Source organism: Lactuca virosa, chromosome 6, assembly GCF_052849685.1.
Source record: "Lactuca virosa cultivar CGN04683 chromosome 6, Lactuca_virosa_CGN04683_v6, whole genome shotgun sequence".
NCBI lineage: Eukaryota > Viridiplantae > Streptophyta > Magnoliopsida > Asterales > Asteraceae > Lactuca > Lactuca virosa.
Window position 1 is genome coordinate 111,476,474 of NC_136431.1, and position 20,928 is coordinate 111,497,401.

The window sequence follows — 20,928 nt, forward strand, 5'->3', positions numbered from 1 at the left end:
AAAGAAAATTTTTATCACTGTTTTTAGGTTATTACATGCATCGATTTTGTTAATAGTCTATTAAGTTGAGAGTCCAAATCAAGGTTTTGAGCTATATAATTGAAGGTCAATGATCGTGGCAATCAATCGTCATGTTCTATTATGGTATATCATGGATTCTGGGTACGTTGCCTTGAATTGTTGGATTGTGGAATTATGGTCTATAGCAGACCTGGGTTTTTTTTTGTAGTAGGAAAAACATTGAAGTGGTTATATATTTGTTCCAATTGTGGGTCTTTTGGTTTCCTTGTCATCAGTTGGGATTGTAGTAGGATGTGGAATTGTATCAAGGGAAGGTACTTTGGGATACGAAAATCATGGTCGAGAGTAGTAAAGTCCTTCATTTTTTTGGAGTATGAGCACCCGATATCTTTTGTTCATGGGATCTTAGTCCAGTAAGCTCAATGTGGTGGTGATTAGGTAGGGAGATTGTGTAATGGCTAGGTAATCCAATGATTATGAAGGTATCAGATTGTAGATGAATCCAAGTAAGGGATGGTCACTTGGGGTTGTTGGGAATATTTCCAAGTGCGGGCCTTTTTAGAATTTGTGCCCATGTTAGAGTTTTAGATTGGTATATCTGGAGGGAGCGCCAGGGTTACTTGAGGTTGGGAAGAATCCAAGATAGGTCGGGATTATGAGTGTGGAGCAGACTATCGTTTGGCCGGCGGGGCCTTGAACGGATAATCGGGTGGTGCGGGTAAGATATTGTTTGATTAAGGATTAACCGGGAAGTCTAGTAAACTAGAGAGATAATATTGGTTGTGAGAAAGTTCAGAGTAAGCAAGAAATAGTGTTATTTGGTCAGTGATGAGCATCAGAGAAAATAATATGGATTCATGGTTAGGTTCAGGTCGAGGGTTATGTTAGGACTTCTCTGTCTGTTCTTGTCTGATGAAGGCTTTGTGGTATGAAGCACGAACCGAACACCTGATAGATTCTGGTAGGCAGGATTTTGTCTCGCAGTGTTTTTGGTTAGTGTGTGGTTGTGGGAGTGATGTAAGACTGTGGAGCAGCCGTAGCATTCACGATGATAGTGTGTGGTTGTGAATATGATGTAAGACTGCGGAGCAGCCGTAGTATTCACCAGGTTAGTGTGTGGTTGTGAATGTGATGTAAGACTATGGAGTAGTCGTGGCATTCACCAGGTTAGTGTGTTATTGTGGAAGTGATGTGAGATTTCAGAGCAGTCGTAGCATTCACTAGGATAGGATGTGGTTGTGGAAGTGTTATAAGACTGCGGAGCAGCCATAGCATTCACTAGGTTTTCAGGTGGTGTTAATAGTGATGGAAGTCTATGACTTGGCTCGTGGCATTCTCTAGGATGATTTAGATCATCACATGGCTTGGTTGGGGCCAATGTGATGTGAGAACTTGGTTCGGTTGTAGCCATCGCTGAGGTTAAGCGGACTTGGTGATCGTCGAGCATTTGTTGGTTGAGTTATCCTTCATTGGGAGTGAATGACTGATGGATTCGTGTTGGCGGATAGACCAGGATCGCCTGTACCTGTTCAATTTTTTAGTCTGGAGTTGATTTTGTTTTCGATAAGGATTTTTCAGTACCGATAAGTGGTTGGGGCGTATATGTTTCGGGTATCCGTGAATTTATTCAGGACGAGTAGGTTTGTGCGGTTCGGGATCTGATGTCAAGTCATTATGGAAATGGTTTGGAGTGGTTTTACCTTTCTGGGAGTTAGACATCGATCAGGGTTTTCATTTTCAGGCGTAGTGGTTGGACACTCGTGGGCTTAGAGCAAAGATGAGTTTCATCTTTTGTCACAGCTTGTGATTTACTCTATTTTGGGTTCGACAGTAGTAAGGATGGATGGGTATCAGAGTGAGGTGACTTTCCCAGTCATCTTCGTGATTCAAGGAGTTCAGTCAGGATCGTTTGGTTTGGCAGAAGAGATAGTAAGGAATAATTCTGAGGACGAAATCTAATTTAAGTGGGGGAGATTTGTAACACCCTGTTTCGGGTCGTTTCATAATTTGGGGCCGTGACCTGAAGATCAGGTATCATAAGTCTTCGGGCTTTGGTAACCAGAGGTTTAGACCCATTTGGATGTGATTAATGTATATTGTGTGATCCCGGAGTTCAGTTTTGTGCTTTGGAGTCAAAGGGTAAAATGGGAAAGTAGTGTTTCAGACTTCTTTTATGAATTATGGATATTAGTTTGATTTGTTTTAAGTCAAAAGTAATAAGATAGGTTTGTAGATCTCCTCAATACATTTCCATGGATATAAAGATCGTCGAAATCGGAGTTGAAACGAAGAAGTTATGACCATTTGAAGTTTGGACGGTTTTGGGTTAAGCTGAGTACGTTGGGCGTACAGGGGGGAGTACACTGGGCATACTAAGGCATCCTGAGTACGCTGGGTGTACCAGGAGTATGCAGGGCATACACGATCAGTGCACAAACCCTATTTTTGTGGTTTGAGCCCTATTTAAGCTACTTAACTCCCCCAAATCCATTTCATTCTTAGCCTCCACCTCTCCAACACCCCCTTCCATGAAACCCTAACCCTAATTGAGCCTTGTTAGCTAAAAGGAGGTGTTTTTGAGTGCTTTGGAGTATGCATGGTGCACCTTGGAGAAGAAGGAACTTCTTAGAGAAGTGTTGGTTGCTTTCGAGCTTGTAGATCAGGACTTTGTTCACCTTGATCTATCTTCTAGAGGTATAAAGTTTGAATCTTGATGATGCATTTGTTAGATCTATATAGTTTTGGATGTTATGAGCCTTTGGTCATTTTAGTGCATAAAGTTTAGATCTTGAAAGTTTGTGACCTTGTTATGGATAAAGTAGGAAACTTTATCCATCTAAACATCATTGTGATTCAGATCTAAAGGTTGGAGACTTGGACTTGATGGATTAAGTTGAAAATATGCACTTTTGGTCCCTTTGATGCTTAAAGGCTAGATCTTGGTGGTTTGAACCATTCTAATGGATAAAGTTGGAAACTTTATCCATTATGGAGATTTTATGATCCATAAAAATGTGATCTTGATCCTTCGATACCTTCCATGAAAGTGTCATGATGTCTTAATGGATTAATAATTTAAGGTTTTGGCTTTTGGACCTTTTCTAGACATGGAAAGTCATAAAGGTGGAAACTTTATGACTTAGAATGATGTTGTGGGACTAGATCAAAGTTTTGGATGAAAGGACTTAAGATATTAAGCGCTTAATGGAAAAGTGCCTATTGGCCGAGTACGTCGGGCGTACCTTCGAGTACGCTGTGCGTACTCATATGGGGTCCTAATTCTGGATAGTGAGTATGTCATGTGTACGAGCTGAGTACGCTGGGTGTACTCTGCTTGAAGTTGACTTGTTGACTTTGACATCCGTTGACCATTGACTTTTTGACCAAGTTTAACATTGGGTCAAACTTGACGGTTTCGGGTTATTAATTAACATTTTATTTGGTTCTGGTATTAGTGAATCTGCGGGTGTGAGCAGTGCAGAAAAGGGATTGTGTTGTAGTGTTTCAGGGTTCTTCGATTTAGGTGAGTCTTCTCCTGGTGCTCGTGAGTCGAAGACACCAATGACGGCTCACTAAATTATGTATGTAGGATGCTAGTTGTCTGTGTGACACTCGCATGTTTGTATGAGCCTGTGTGGTAGAATCTATATTTGTGATGACCAACTGTGTCTAACTGTTATTATTGTGCTATGTTGTTTATATGTGACTGAGACTGCTGATAGTCTCCAGGGTTGCTGATAACCCACCGGGCGTGCTGTTAGCCCATTGGTACTGTTGATAGTCCCCAGGGTTGCTAATAACCCATAGCTGTTTATTTATGTTGTGTTGTGTGTGTTATTTTGGGGAACTCAATAAGATTTGTGCGTACGATTTATGGTTTACATGTTTCAGGTTTTCTTATATTAAAGGAGGAGCATGGATCAATTGCATCGTATCTATAGGGGACTTGTGTACTTGATAACTTTTAATGATACTCTGATAAATGTTATAAGATCTTGCAGTTGTGAATTAAATAGATAATTAAAGTTTTAATCGAAAAATTTGGGTTGAAATTTGGGGCGTTACACGTACGTTGTGTATGTTAGGCGTACTAGGGCACGCCCGAGTACGTTGGGCGTACACTTCATATGCGGGGCGTACGTGGGGAAAGTGTAAACCCTAATTCATAGGGTTTGGTCCATATATAGACACCATTATGTCTCATTTCTCATTCCCTCACCAGCCTCCCTCTGTGAAAATTGACCCCAAGCAAACCCTAAGTGAGAAGAGTGCATTTTGAGCCCATTGGTTACTTTGGTAGTGTTCTTGAAGAAGAAGAAGGTGGGGGAGAAGAGCTTGGAGCTTGGAAGCATATTGCATCTGAGATTATCTTCTTGTTAGCAACCTCCAGGAGGTATAAATTTCACAACTTGACCACTCCATCTTGTAGATCTAACTATTTCTTCATTTAGGGCACTTTTGGTCCCAAATATGGTGATTCTTTAGCATGGCATGCTCTTGACCGAATAAGTCGTCCTTTTAGACCTTATGAGGGGTTTTGAGTCATAAAAATATGGTCTTGATGCTTAGTTTTACTCCATGCATGCTATAGAAGGTCTTAAGGCATTAAGATGTTGAGATTTTGTGTATTAAGCACTTAATGGGCACGCAAAGTCATAAAGGTGGAAACTTTGGAGTATTAAGCTCTTATTAGGGAAAGGGATGAACAGGCCAAGTGGTACAATGCACGTACACGGTCAGCATCCCGTAATTTGGTCGACCACCGAGTACGCCCTGCGTACAGAAGAGTGTGCCCAACGTACTCGGTCGGGTTGGCTCGGCTGTGTTGACTCGGCTAGGTTTTGACTTGACTTCTGACCATTGACCAAGTTTGTCCAAGGGTATTTTGGGGAAAATATTATTAATGGATAATGTTTTGACTTTTAGGATTTGGGTTGAGTCGGTATTTGGGAGCAGAGTATTGATCAGATTTTCGTCAGTGTGTGACGTGAGTTTTCTTCACTGTACTTACGGGTCGAAGGCACCAAGGCCGACCCATTGGATTGATATCATGTTATACATTGATTAATGATATGTTGAGTGTGGGGTAGATTTGTATGATTATATAGCTACTGATATGCATAGACCGGTAGATCTGTAGGACTACCTGTGATTTCTGGGTGAAATGATTGTCTGTCTATTGAATATGTTTGTGATCTGTTATATGTCGACATATTGTGTTGGGTTGAGACTTTACTGTTATGTGCATGAGTCAACAGACCGGGGGTATTCTAGTCTGATGACTGAGTGAGCCCGTTGTATATTGTTATTCCCGTCCGAAGACTGAGTGTACCTATTGTATATTGGTATTCCAGTCCGAAGATTGAGTGGACCTATTGCATATTGACATTCCAGTCCGATGACTTTTTGGGCCAGGGGTAATCCAGTACGATGGCTGTGGACCCGTGGGTATACCAATCCGATGACTGGCCCAACATGCTTGTTTATATATGATATGTGTATTGTGTGCTGGTACTTTGGGGAACTCACTAAGCGTTGGCTTATAGTTTTAGTTTTGTTTCAGTTACTCCAAAGGACCGTGGCAAGGCAAAGGCATGACCGTACACATCCTGATTTTTATGTTGTTGATCTTAGGAGACTCTGTTTTTGAATAATGTTTTGAAAACAATGGTTATGTAAACATTTCTTTTAGTAAATGGGTTGTTTTGAAAAGTTAATATTTGTTGTGATTTTTGGGATGTTACAATTTTCCTCATGAGGCTTCAACTACCTCGAAGCATAAGCAATCATGTGACCCCTCTGCATATGCACTGTACCCAAACCCGTGATCGAAGCGTCATAGTAAACCACAAAGTTGTCTACTCCCTCGGGTAGAGTCAAAATCAGAGCCTCACACAAGTTCTATCTCAAGGTCTCAAATGTCGTTTGCAGCTCAGGTCCTAAGCGGAAAGTGACAATCTTCTTTGTTAATCTGGTCAATGGGACTGCAATCCTGGAGAAATTCTCAATGAACCTCTGGTAATCTCCTTCTAAACCAAGGAAACTCCGAATCTCAGATGGAGACCTCGGAACCTCCCATTACATCACGACCTCGATCTTGGCTGGATCGACCAATATACCCTTCTGTTCCCCAAGAATTGCACCTCGCGTAACTAGAACTCGCACTTGGAGAATTTGGAATAACATCTCTCCCTCCTCATAGTCTACAGAACCTCTCACAAATGATCCTTATGCTACTCTTTATTCTTACAATAGACCAAGATATCATCGATAAACACAATCATGAACCGATCCAACATCGGCCTACAGACACAATTCATGAGATCCATGAATGCTGCCGGAGCATTGGTGAGCCCGAAAGGCATCACCACAAACTTGTAATGGCCATAACAATTCCTAAATGTTGTCTTATGAACATTATCATCCAGAACCCTCATCTGATGATAACCCAAACGTAAATCTATCTTGGAGAACCAATACGCACTTTACAGCCGATCGAACAAATCATCGATCCTCGGAAGTGGGTAACAGTTCTTCACCGTCAACTTCTTCAACTCTCAATAGTCAATGCACATCCTGTGTGAACCATCCTTCTTCACGAACATGATTGGTGCTTCCCATTGTGAACTACTCGGCCTGATAAATCCCTTGTCTAACAACTCATGTAGATATGTAGACAACTCATGTATCTCTTGAGGTGTTATACAATACGGTGCCTTGGCTATCGGAGCCACACCGGGAACCAATTAATCTGAAATTTAACCTACCTCTCAGGAGGCACTCCCGACAAATCCTTAGGAAACACATCGGGATAATCCTAAAAAGTAGGCACATCATCAACGGTCATCTTCCCCTCAACCCGAGTATCCAACACATACGACAAAATCCAAAACATCCATGCTAAAGGTATCTCCTAGATCTTGCATCTAAACAAAGAATCAGGCCACGCTGTTCACCCTCACCATGAATAACCAGTTCTCCCCCACTTGGGGTTCGAACTCTCACTAACTGGTGCTCGCAGTCAATCATAGCCCCATTAGGGCTCAATCAGTCAATACCCATAATAACTTTTGTCTGGCGTAATGGAATGAGAACCAAGTCAACCGAGTATCTCTCACTGAAAACCTCCTAAATACAACCCCGATGAACCCTCAAAACTCTCACCTGACGATCATCAACAATCTTAACCTCTAATTGGCAATCTAGCTCACTATGACCGTTTCCAAACCTCTTGCTGAGCACAAGACACACAAAAGATCAGGTAGTATCCGAATCGAAAAGAACTTAAGCAGGCAACCCGTTCACTAAGAACATCCCCAAACATCACAACATGAAACGTAAGCATAAACAATAAGGAAAGCGAATAATAAATTGAAACATACACGTGACCACATCAGGAGTCGCACGCGCCTCATCGACTATCAGCTGAAATGCCCTGTTCCTCACCACAGGGGAAGCCGCCTTGCCCTCATGGCCATTAGTGATCCTCAATGTAGCTGGAGCAGGTGTCACCATCGCTCTTTTCGTCGGCCTTGGACAGCCGTCCTTCTTGTGGCTTGTCTGATTGCAATGAAAGCAAATCAGACCCGATCCCTGATAGAATGACCAGTCTTACCGCACTTGAAGCAGACATCACCATTCTCTCTGTAAGTCCCCTCGTGCACCCTACCATATTTGCTACATCGGTCACGACCCTGCTGGCCTCTAGATCATGAATCAAAAGTCTTGGGTCTTTTTGTGGGACCCTCTGCTATCTGCACCTACTCTAAATTCCTCTTCCCGAGGTGCTCCAACTCAATCTCCCGCTCCTGGGCTCTGGCTATCATATCCTCCAACGTTTGACAAGTAGAAAAGCGAACGAACTCCCTGATATCAACTCTCAGCATGTCGTGGAATTGAGTCTTCTTCGTCCCCTCTTCCGCAGTATACTGTGGAACCAACAAAGCTCTCTCCCTAAACTCAGCGGTGATCTCCACCACATTTCTATCTAACTACTTTTGACGAAAAACATACCGAACTAAAATTCATTAATTCGAGCAAGAAGTCTGAAATATCACATTCCCAATTTAACCTTTGGTTCAAATCACAAATCAATGGCTTAGATCACTTTATCAACATTATCAACATTATCAACATTCAATAAGGTCTAAATTTTTAATCATTTGAAGCCCAAGAACTTTGCATGATCGAATTACGACCCAAAACCCTCAAACCGACTTCCAATGTTCCAATGTTCCAGCTCATAACACTACAGCCGATACAGATTGTATTACATAATGTGGGACTAACTCACTTGATAGATGTTTTGCCTCTTAGACTGGAGTTCTTTGTTAAAAAAAAGTATTGCGCAAAATTAAATACCAAAATAGCTTTTGCAAAATTAAAGTTCCCAACAATATTATTTTCTTCAAATAAAACTGCCAAAATTAAATACCGATTTAAATGCCAAACATTTAAAAAATGTGATGAATGTCAAAAATTGATTTCGTAAAATTAAATGTAGCAAATGTCTCAAAGTTATGTTAAAATTAAATGTCAATATTGATTTCTTGAAATCTAAATTTGCAACAATAAATTCCGAAATTAGTCTCGCCAAACTTTTTTTTAACGACAATTATATCAATATTTAAAATAAAAAAGACAATTATATTAATATTTAAAATAAAAAAATAAAAAAATAAATGTGTTTGTTGGCTCTAATTTTTTTTGCGACATAAACAATCCATATTTGTATCTGTTATTATTTAATAACTAATGTTCGTCATGATTATTTCTTTGAATCTATTTCCAAATTTAATATAATATCTTGTTATATGTCATTTACAATGATATGAATATGTTTATTTTGTCTTATTTTTTAAAATAAATACATTTTGAATGTTTTGCAGTTTCATTAAACAAATGTATATATGTTGTCGGTGACAATCAAAACATCAATCCAAATATATCATAAGGATATCAACATATAAGTTTTCAATCTACTTTGATTTGGATATCAAAAGTCCATTATCCAGCATCTTTAAAAATAAATAAAACATAGAAAAAATTATTTAGAAAATAGAAGATCTAATAATATGTCCGTCACGCCAAATGATATTATTATATATCTATCAAGTTATTATTGGCTTTTATACATAGAATGATATTTAAACTAATTTATGAATGTATTTTTTATTTTCTTCTGTTTGTTTATTCTGACATAAGTATTGCATATTTTTATTAAATAATGTTTTTATGACATAGGTAGTGTGGGTCGTGCTCAACAATGTTTCAAATCTACTTCTATTTTTAATATAATTGCTTCTAATCTACTTTCACTTTTAATATAAGAACTTTGTTATCTCACAGTTCCAATATAGCTACGGTTTTTTTCTCTTACTTCATTTGTTAGTTAAAATATAATGTACATACTATATATCTTTCAGGTTTTATTTTATTCCCTGCATTTTATAATTTTATTACTAACAATCAAATATCATCATAGGAAATAGATATTCTATATTGTCTAATGACATGAGATCCACGGCTTCATCATCAATCGCTCGAGATTTTTCTATCAATTTATCATTCAGAAAACAAAATTTAAAAATGAAAACTGCAAATATGTCTTATTCACTCATTTTTGACTTAAAAATATTAATTTTAGACAATGATGACAACCTTAACGGTATGACTTCTAATGTTGTATTCAAACAAGTTTTTGAAAACCTGTGATTCAAAACAATTTTTTAAAATATGTGAATTGTTTGTTTTATTAGTATAAATTGAATTATTTACTTACATCATTTCCTTTGTATTTATTTTGAAATTTTATTTTAAAAAATACTGAAGTTTACAACATGATATTTAACATTTTTTTAATGAACTTAAGTAATGCGGATCTCACAGCAAATGATATAATATATAATGATACAATAATGATTCATCTCTAGCCATAATACCCTTTTACACACACCCAAAAAAAAAGTAAAAAATCTATTTCAAGCGTATTTATTTTTTCTAAGTTACTTAGATTACATAAATAAATAAATAAATAAACTCTTAGTTATTAGTTTATTTTAAAATTCGTTTATATCTTTTTTCAATAATCACTTTATAATTATATTATTAAATCACTGAAAAGTATTTAGAATTTTAAATTTATTTGAAAGAATTATTACATTTAAAATATAAATTTTCAACTAAAATAAATTAGATATTCATGAACTCAAACTTTTTTAGGAACAAGACGGAACACAGCATAATTTTAACATCAAATTTGGTGTTGACAAATAATGTAACACCAAGTTTGGTGTTACATTATTATAATACAGAATTTGGCGCAAAAAATTATGTTGAGTTAGAGTTGCATTATGAGAAAGTTTATTCCAAAAAAGTTATTAATGCAAAAAATATAGTGTTGGGTTAGATATGCCTTCATGCGAGCTCATTTTATTGGGAAAGGTATCGTCACTTATTCACTAGCTTTTTTTGCAATTATAATGGTTGTTTTGTGATAAAAATTGACTATCTAGGTATATTGCCCCAAATATGATCACTCTAAGAAATAGCTATAATATTAAATACAAAACAACATATAAAGTGTAAAATGTGACAAGAGTTTAAAAAAGAAAGGACTAGAAGTAAAACATAATAGCATAAATGTTGATTTCGCATCCTAAAATGGGAAAATATTGAAAATGTCTGTAAAAAAAATAAACAGCACCATATTCGGAATATAGTTTCAAAGTTTGCACATTTTTTGTGAAAACTCCCTAAAGACCAAACCCCCGCTTCTCATGCCAGTTTTCCAATTCAGTTATGCATCCCTCTCATTTCGTTGATCCACAAATTCTGCAAACACCTTCTTATTTCCTACTCTCGACAATTCCCCAACTTCCATTTGCTCTTGAATTCACATAAATTCATCACCACACTCTTCATCCGATCAATTGATCGGAATACTGTCGTTCACCGGAGACAAAAATGGAACACATCACCACTGCTCAGGCCCACCCAGAAGTAGGTTGGAAGAGGCCCAGAACGAAGATCGTCTGCACTTTGGGACCCGCTTCTAGGTCGATTCCAATGGTTGAAAAACTTCTCAAGGCAGGTATGAATGTCGCTCGCTTCAATTTCTCTCATGGATCTTACGAGTACCATCAGGAAACCCTCGAAAATCTCCGTAAGGCCATGGAGAACACCGGTATTCAATGTGCAGTCATGCTCGATACCAAAGTATGTTTCCTTCTTCACTACCTATCAATATCATCGCTCTTTCTATCTCTATACATGAATGTGATACAGATCGCGTGTATATGTTTTTTTTTTTTTTTATCAATTAACATTTTCGTTTTGTTAACGTCATACGAGATGGAAGAAATGAATCGTATCCATTTTGATTGAATTATGATGTAACTAAGAATACAAACTGTTGATTTTGTTTCCGATGGATAAATTAGGGTCCTGAAATTCGAACCGGGTTTCTGAAAGATGGGAAGCCGATCCAAGTGACGCAAGGTCAAGAGATCACAATCTCCACCGATTACTCGATTATCGGTGACGAGAATATGATATGCATGAGTTACAAAAAGTTGGCTCATGATTTGAAACCAGGAGGCACGATACTCTGTTCAGATGGCACCATTACGTTTACTGTTCTTTCTTGTGATACTGAAAAGGGATTGGTTCGTTGTCGTTGTGAGAACACCTGGACTCTTGGTGAGAGAAAGAATGTTAATCTTCCAGGTGTCATTGTTGATCTCCCAACTTTGACAGAAAAAGACAAAGAAGATCTTCTCAAATGGGGTGTTCCTAATAACATTAATTTGATTGCTTTATCTTTCGTCCGCAAAGGTTCTGATCTTGTTGAGGTTCGCAAAGTCCTTGGTGAACATGCCAAAAACATCGTCCTTATGTCAAAGGTCTGTTTTCTTTATTTTATCTCTCACTAATTTCATATCATATTTAGTGGGGTCCGTTTATCAACTGTGCATCTGATTTACATCTGTGTATCTGATTTACATCTGTTCAAAATCATGAAAACCATGATTTATATTTTCTAGGTTGAGAATCAAGAAGGCGTTTCCAATTTTGATGAAATCCTAGCCAACACCGATGCATTCATGGTGGCTCGTGGTGACCTCGGAATGGAAATCCCAATCGAGAAAATATTCTTAGCACAAAAAACCATGATTTACAAATGCAACGTAAAAGGAAAATCAGTTGTGACCGCGACTCAAATGCTCGAGTCCATGATCAAATCCCCAAGGCCGACTCGAGCAGAGGCCACAGACGTGGCCAATGCGGTCCTCGATGGCACAGACTGTGTCATGCTGAGCGGTGAAACCGCCGCCGGGGCCTACCCCGACATAGCAGTCGCCACCATGGCTAAGATTTGCATGGAAGCTGAAAACACAATCGATTATCCGCTCCTTTTCAAAAAGATCACTGCAACCGCACCCGTACCTATGAGCCCGCTCGAAAGCCTGGCATCCTCCGCGGTTCAAACCGCCAATGCATCACAGGCTAGAATGATTTTGGTGTTGACTAGAGGCGGCACCACCGCGAAGCTGGTGTCCAAGTACCGGCCTCAGATTCCTATTCTGTCGGTGGTGGTTCCAGAGAAGTCTGATTCAGGTGGTGGAGTGTCGCCTAGCGATGAAGCTCCGGCGAGACATAGTTTTATTTTCCGGGGTTTGGTTCCTGTTTTGTGTCCCCCGGGGTCCGCTAAAGCTTCTACTATGGAATCAACTGAAGAAGCATTGGAGTTTGGATTGAAACATGCTAAGAGTAAAGGCCTTTGCAAGGATGGAGATGCGGTTGTTGCTTTACACCGAGTTGGATCCGCATCCGTCATCAAGATTATCACTGTCAAGTGAAAGTGAAAGTGATTCCTCCCACGCTCATTTCCATCTTTATTTCCAAATCGTTTTCTTCAAGTAATAAATGACTTCGTACTTGTTTTTCACCGAGTCAACTCGGTTGGATGTTTTGTTGCTATGTGTTTGGTATAATCAAACTAATTTTTGCATTAAAGTTGTGTTGATACGATGGAATCATGAATGGTTCATTCCGTAGGAGTTGTAAAATAACTCAATCTATTACTTTGCTTTTCGTTAATATTTATCTAGTATCTATGCCACATGATTGAAATGTATTTTAAGAAGCTAAGCTCCAGAGGTAATCTAGAAAAATGTTGGAAAAATTTTTGAAGGCGTAAACAATCCTTCATAATTAGGTTTACATAAAAGAAGACAGAAACACGATATACTCCTGTCAATATTAAACAATATAATATCCGATCTCTGTACACGTTTCTGTAACGACGGCGTATACACAACATGAAGGAAAACTTACAGCTGAGCTGCGGTTCATTGATTATCATCGTCCCTCCGACCACCTCCGTTCTCCGGCGGACCTGACCCTGAGTCCGACGACCCTGTGTCCATTATCAAACGAGGGTTTGTGATTTGAGTGCCTGAAGTTGATGTTGATGAGAAAAGGCTGTTGAAAGGCCAAGGGAGAGTTACAGAAAGTCGCCGGGAGGAACCGGAACCGTCTTCTCCGGCGATCTCAGATTCTCCGGCGATCACGTTGGTGTTGACAGTGATAGCACGGGAAGCTTCACGGTCTCGTTCGAGTTTGGATTCATCGGAAGGTAACTGATACCTGCAAACTGGACATGAACTGTGAAGGTCTAGCCATGGCAGGATACAGTCACCGTGAAACCTATGTTTACATGGCATCTCTTTTGCTTCATCTCCGATCTGAAAATCTTCCAAACAAACTGAACACTGAACGGAATCTTCCTGGATTTTCACTATCGGCATGGCCTCCACCGCCTCTTTTTTTGCCGGTGGTGTTCCGTACCGGTTTGGATCATTCTCCGCGAGATGCTGGAGGAGTAATTCCAGTCCGGGGCCCACAAAGTAATCGCCTAGGGATCCGATTGGGTGGTTCTGTGGGCCGCCGACGCCGGAGGAGTCAAATGAATTTGCACCACTGCCACCACCCTGGACAATGATTGTGTTACTAAACGGATTAATCAGAATAACACGATCTCGATCTCTGTTACTCTCTCCGCCTTCCCTATCAGCGTTATTCTCCGATTGCGTTATCATCCCGGCGCGAATCCCCTGAAGGAGTTGAACGATCGCGGCGGAGCTTCGCCGCCGCCTTCTCATAATAGACTCCAACTCCCTATCCAATTCCGACTCTCCTCCTTCACGGTGGTAACGACGGTAGCGTTCTTCGGAGTCGTTATGATCTTCATTCTCATCGTTTTCCTCGTTGTTCTCAATCTGTCTTAATCTACGTCGCCGGCGAGGGTTACTCATCATTCCAAGCAAAATTGGAGCCCACAATGACATAGCACGGTCAGATTCCGAATCTCCGGCGAGTTGGTGTTGGTGGTTGTGATCATCAGCCCTTACGCTATCATGTTCCTCCACGAATCCGCCGTTACATGACGAACATTTGATCGTCTCAGCCTCCCTGAACGTTTCGACTACTCTGTTGCATACATGACACCAGTATCTCGTTGACTCACTTCCTTCTTCCATCTAAAAAATATAAAAACTCAATTAGAACAAATCATATACAGATCTAACAAGATCATTAAACCCTATTCATCTCCATCATAGTCCTACTCAATGCCTAAATCACATAGATTCCAACTCTTCGAAATCAAATGACGATCATAACAAGAAGAAAAACACGAAAATAAAAGAAAATTTAGTCAAACCTTAAATAACAAGATTAGTAGAGATGAAAATTTTCGTCAACAAGATGAAATTGGCGAACGCAAAAGCATTTTTCGATCGTAAATTCTTAAAATAAATTTCATCCTTCCTGGAATTCATTGTGAAACGAAATTTAGTTGTTGAAAGAAGGAAAAACCCTAGAAACGGGTTTTAAAAAATGAGAAGAATCTGCAAACAAACTAACCTGGAATCCTCCCAAGAACCGAAGTGGGGAATTGAAAAAATAAAGTGGAGAATTTGTTAAATTATTTGTGGGGTTGTTCTTGGGATGTCCTTTTCTCAAACAAAATTTCCCCTCTTTCTCTTGTGTGAAATTGAGGGGTTTGTGTTTGGTGGAAGGAAGTGGGAATGGGAATTTTGTAGCTCCGATGGGGGGTTTTCTCTGATGGAGTAAAAATGATTTGAAAATGGGTGGGGGAGAAAAGTAGAAATCTCACCATCGATATCGATAGCCCCCCCGTTTCCTTTTTATTTCTGGAATCACATGTCCATGTTATGTCAACAACAAAATATTTGTGACACAACATCAATTAAAACAATATTTAATTTATACAAAAATAAAATATCTTTATATCAATAAAAAAAATAGCTAACACTTCCCCTATAGTTATTCTTAAACCTATTTCAAACACCACTTGGAGTTGCAACCAGTTGCCAACATTTTTGATAGTGATAAATCACAAGTTCGTTGGTTAAAATAAATAACCATATAACAACAAATCAATGATACTTTAATAAATAATATCATGTTTAAAATGTTTACATAAATAACCTACTTCTCAAGATGAAACTATGATCTATAAAATATCTTTATATCAATAAAAAAAATTGTTTTTATATATTTGTGTTGATTTTTATTTTTATATCTTTTGGTTCATTTGTCTTTGCATCAATAAGCTCAATAGTCATAGGCTTTCCAACATTTTTTTGGAGTCATATATCATCAACAAATAAAAAAAAACTAAATATCAAAAAAATCAATATAATAGTATATATAAAACACACATTTTCAACTCCCATTTTCATTCATTTTTCTAATCATTGCTTCCTAGAACACCCACTGAGCTGCCCTAAAGCTGAAGGATGTTGTATTTTTTTTTTTTGCCAATGATAAAAAATTGTCACATAGACGCCTGTTTTTTTATATTTTTTACCAATGAGTTAGGATGTGGTGATGTTTTTACCTACCAACTTTTTTTTAATTCAAAAATCTAAATAATCACATAAAATAAAAAATAAATACTAATTAAAATAACCTAACAATTCATTTAAAAATTAAAAACATTACATTTGATTTAATTATCATAAAATGAAAATTAAATTAACTAACTTAATAATATAGAATCGTTAATCCAAGGAACATAAAATATTTCAGCTCGAATATTCACCATATCATTGTCAATTGGCTCATTTAAATCAATTTCATTAACCCAACATATATATATATATATATATATATATATATATATATATATATATATATATATATATATATATATATGTTCCGCCAAATCGTTGCGAAGCTCGTTGGTGTTTTTGATTGTCACGTATCCCCCTTCTTCTTGCACGCCATGCATGGGAACCAGCCGATTGGCGCACTTGAGGATGCACTTGAGTATGCATTGTCATTTGCTTGAAACCAACAAATTATTTTGTGCTCGTCTTCCCAAATCATATTATGTAAAATGATACACACATACATAATATGAGCGAGCTTTTCCACCGTTCGAGGACGTGTCGGATGTTGTAGTATGCGTCAACGCTTCTTGAGGACTCCAAATGCTCGTTCGACATCCTTCCTAGTCTTTTCTTGGAATGTTTTATACTTTATGCGTTTTGGATCACTTGGACATGTTAGCATTTTCAAAAACACAACAAATTCAAGATATATACCATCAACAAGATAATACCCATAATCGTACGTCGTTCCATTAACTTGAAATGGACAGTTGGGTGCAGACCCATCACAAAACCCATTGATTATGGGCGACATGTCTAAAACATTAATATCACTGTTTGAGCCAGGAGCACCAAAAAATACATGCCAAATCCAAAGATCATGTGACGCAACAACTTCAAGTATGACTATGGAGTGATCCTTATCAACTCGTGCAAATTTCCCTTGCCATGCATTAGGAAAACTACCCCAAGCCTAATGAAGACAATCCAAACTTCCAAGCATACCAGGAAAGCCATGAACACTAGTATGATGATGTCACACCCCCAAACCAGGATGACAGAAACGTTTGGGGTGGATGTCTTCATGAACAGTATCACAATATAATGTACAATAGTGATCAAAGTAAAACACAACCATCATAAATATAATTGAGAATGTTACATTGTTTCCAAGTATTGTATGTTTCAAAACCAATTACATTATGATGACAAAAATGAATAGTACGACGCCGTAACGTCCCATCCTCAAAAGCCTTGTGACTACTTGTTTAATGGTTTCCTAAGAATACAAGTAATTTTGAAAAGTGTCAACAATTAAGTTAGTGATTTCATAAGAGTTTTGTATGTGAAAAATCTGTAACACTTTCCTTGTAAAATGATAGTGTTTGTTCCCAGAAAAATCCAGTATTTTCTTAAAAATGAGTTGTAGTCTTGAAAACTCTAAGACCAAAAATGTATAAGTATTTCTATACTTAAAATAGTATTACGTAGTTTTATTCTTATATAAAACATTTTGAACGCATGTTACCCCGTAAACTAAATGTATTGTTGATTCCCCATGTGAGTTATTACATCCATGCTAAAACCGAACTTGGCATGCTGCGACATTCTTCAGGCGTCAGAATGTTAGACATTTGTCACCCCAAACCTGCCGGTCTAGCTGTAGCTAGCAGCTTAGGTGCGAGATTGTCAGTCCCGTATAGTGTTGGATTAGGTGTCTAAGCCGCCCATAACTATAATTGGTATATACTTGAATTGATAGCATCACAGTCCTTTTGGGTTGCCCTCAAATCTAGCAACTGGACAAGGAAATTATGAAAGGAGAGATATTAATTTATAAGATTAATAAATTAACATAAATGATTTATTAATATGTTAAAAGATTAATATATTAATTAGAAATCATTATGTTTAATTAATAGTTAGCCAGAAATTAATCAGAATTAATTTTGGGGTTAAAAGTATTAATTATAAAGTGCAGGGATTAGTTTGCAATTATCAGATAGTTGAGTGGAAGGCTCCAGAACCTCCTTGGAAGGAGGTGGACGAAATCTATAGGGGAAACCCTAAGGATTTCGTCCAAGGGGCTTTGGATAAGGCCTTTGGATTAGCTTAGGCCCCAAGCAAAGGAGTATTAGGGTTTTCCCTAAACCCTAGATCCCTCAGCTATATAAGGAGCCTCCCAGCTCCTAAATTCGGCCACTCCTACCTTGGAAGAAACCCTAGGCCGATTTTTGCATACCCTACCCTCTCTCCTTCAAGTTTCCTTCTTGCTAGTTCTTGGGTGTGATTCCATTAGAGGCATTACATTTGTGGTGCTAGGCTTCCAAGAAGATCAAGTTCAAGAGGATTATCAATTGTTTACTATAACAATTGAAATGTATGTAACTCTTAAACCCTATTTAGTTATTTTCGAAAATAGCCTCTCTCCTCTAGGGTTCTTGTTTGCAATTCAAAGTTATATGTTCAATAGTTAAAACATAGATCCAAAGTAGGTTGCATGTGAACTTAGGAATTGTTTTCTAGTTTATTTGTTTTACCTAAAACCCATCAGTGGTATCAGAGCCATTGTTTGTTTTAAATTGAATTGTTATAATAGTTGAATTGCAAATTAGGGTTTATAGCCATTAAACCCTAAAGGCCAAAATTTTAGATTTTAGGGTTTTGGTTAAAAGGGTTTTCGAAAAACCCTAGCCTCCATGAACCTAATCGAAATTAGGGTTAGGGTTTTGGAAACCCTTGCCTCCTCCCTTAAAATTTCGAAATTTGCTAGTCCCTTTTAGGGTTTCTTTGTTTTGGATAATAGTTGCCTTATTGGATAATTGAGAAAAATAAGGAAATTATCCTATCCCCATATTTTCGAAATCTAGAAGGGATATGGATTAGGATTAAATTAATTGTTTAATTTAATTAGATAATCCTTACAAGATTTAATAAATTAGTTAAAAGTTAATTAATAGATAAATATTAAATCTAGTTATTTGGTTTATTTTAAATTTAAAATTAATGTCTTAATTTTCGAAATTTATATATAAACCCTAAAGTTTTAAAAAGTTTAAAACACACCTTATATATATATATATATATATATATATATTATAATTAAAAGTTAAATATTATATATGTATAAGAATATGGTCAGTCAAATCGCTAGTATGCCTCATTCACGAAGCTAGTCTATAAGGGGGGTATAAGGAAGCTGCCTATAAAATGGTAGTTGAATGGGTGTCCACTCTCACCCACCGCTTCCTTGATTAGTGGAGGGTCGTTAGCAGAACGGGTTTGATAGGACAACTACATCTCATTAAAAGTATAATGTTATTAAAGAAAGTACTAGAACATTATTTTACAAAATCCCAACTCTAGTTACTTTAGGAAAAATGTGAAAAGTATGCTAATCCATGAAATTGCACATTATGCTTTATTGGTCGTTAGTGGAGCGTGTGTGGTTAACCAGCACACTAAAAGGCACTAATAAAGAGTAGTAATGGGTATCTCATAATTGTCATTTTGATGGAGCGTGTGTGGTTTACCAGCACATCAATAGATAATGATAAAGACAATGAGGTTACCAAGCACATTTGCATGGTTATTCACATCTTGTTTGTGATCCTCGGCATCCCAGTCACAAATAGAAGAGCATAATCTGAGATTAAAACATGCCATTGAATAGTTTCAATGTATCTCAAAAGAATTAGGAATTTTACTTCGTTTATTTCGTCTAATGGTGGAATTGGTGAATCGTCATTCACCTACCTTTATGAAATTTACACTTGGATATCGGCATCCCATTTCTAAGTTGTGAATCTTCATAGTTGGATCCTAACCTTAATATTATATCTTTGGGTTATTATATTGAGGTATCTTGAAATCTAACTAAAACTTTCTTTCCTTTTAGATGTCTACTCCTGGAAACACTTCTGCTTCATCATCCTCCAACCACAACTTCTCTTTGCTCAACATTTGCTCCAAAGTCGTTATAGATGGCTCTAACTATAACGATTGGATGCGTAACATCAAGATGGCGCTTCGATTTGAGGACAAAGAATATGTCCTTGAAAAGGAGCTCAAAGAGCTTGATGAATCTAAAGCTACTCCTGAAGAATATGCTGCCTACAAGAAACATTATGATGATGCTACCAAAGTGGCATGCATCATGGTCGCAACCATGTCCCCAGAACTGCAGAGGTACTATGAGGACTACTGGCCCTTTGAGATGAACAAGGACCTCATGGAAAAGTACCATAAGCGAGCTCGTCAAGAAAAGTTTGAAGTAGTCAAGTCACTCATGGCTTGCAAGATGAAAGAAGGGGAGTCGGTTGTGTCTCATGTGCAAAGAATGCAACGCTACATAGAGCGTTTGGTCAAGCTCAACATTCACTTTGATGAGGAATTGGCCATTGACATGGTCTTGAACTCATTACCTGATTGTTATGGTCAATTTATTCTAACTTACCATTTGAACAACACTGAGCAGACACTGGCCCAATTGCACAACTTGTTGCAGACAGTTGAAGCAGGGATGAAGGGTAAAAGTATAGCCTCCACTCCTGCAAGTGCCCCTGTCTTGGCTATTGGACAGGGAAAGGGGAAAAAGAGGAAAGGTCCTCCTAAGCAAAACTGGAAGAACAAGGCTCAAGCTGGGTCATCTAGTAATGGCCCAAAGGCTAAGCCCAATGCTACCATTCCCCATGTTTCTGATCCAAAAGATGCAGATTGCTTTTATTGCAATGACAAAGGGCACTGGAAGAGAAGCTGCCCAAAATATCTGCAGGATATCAAAGATGGCAAAGTGAAGCCATCTTCAGCAGGTATTTACACTATTTCTTCTAATAACTCATTATCTTCTCGTTCATGGGTCCTTGATACAGGATGTGGTTTTCACATCTGTTCTGATTTACAGGGGCTAAAAGAAAGTGAGGAGATAGAGCGAGGAAGGATAAACTTGATCATGGGAAACAAGAAGTCTTCACCAGTGACCAAG

The 20,928-nt window shown here is 37.9% G+C and overlaps 2 protein-coding genes across 3 annotated transcripts; one reads left to right on the forward strand and one right to left on the reverse strand.

Moving 5' to 3' along the window:
* Positions 1–10,792: 10,792 nt before the first annotated feature.
* LOC145119340 (pyruvate kinase, cytosolic isozyme-like) lies at positions 10,793–13,094 on the forward strand. Its single transcript, XM_079054989.1, has 3 exons — positions 10,793–11,238; positions 11,463–11,924; positions 12,066–13,094. The coding sequence occupies exons 1-3, from the start codon at positions 10,987–10,989 to the stop codon at positions 12,879–12,881; spliced, it is 1,530 nt and encodes a 509-aa protein (XP_078911115.1). The 5' UTR covers positions 10,793–10,986; the 3' UTR covers positions 12,882–13,094.
* A 104-nt stretch (positions 13,095–13,198) lies between these two features.
* LOC145119341 (E3 ubiquitin-protein ligase SIRP1-like) lies at positions 13,199–15,233 on the reverse strand. Of its 2 annotated transcripts, XM_079054992.1 has the most exons (3): positions 14,950–15,233; positions 14,747–14,853; positions 13,199–14,564 (listed from the first exon to the last, which is right to left on the reverse strand). In XM_079054992.1, exon 3 carries the CDS (start codon positions 14,562–14,564, stop codon positions 13,374–13,376), a length of 1,191 nt encoding a protein of 396 aa, XP_078911118.1. In that variant the 5' UTR covers positions 14,747–14,853; positions 14,950–15,233; the 3' UTR covers positions 13,199–13,373. The 2 variants fall into 2 exon arrangements, with proteins under 2 accessions (XP_078911118.1, XP_078911116.1); XM_079054990.1 differs by lacking the exon at positions 14,747–14,853 and having other exon boundaries at positions 14,950–15,232.
* Positions 15,234–20,928: the final 5,695 nt, after the last annotated feature.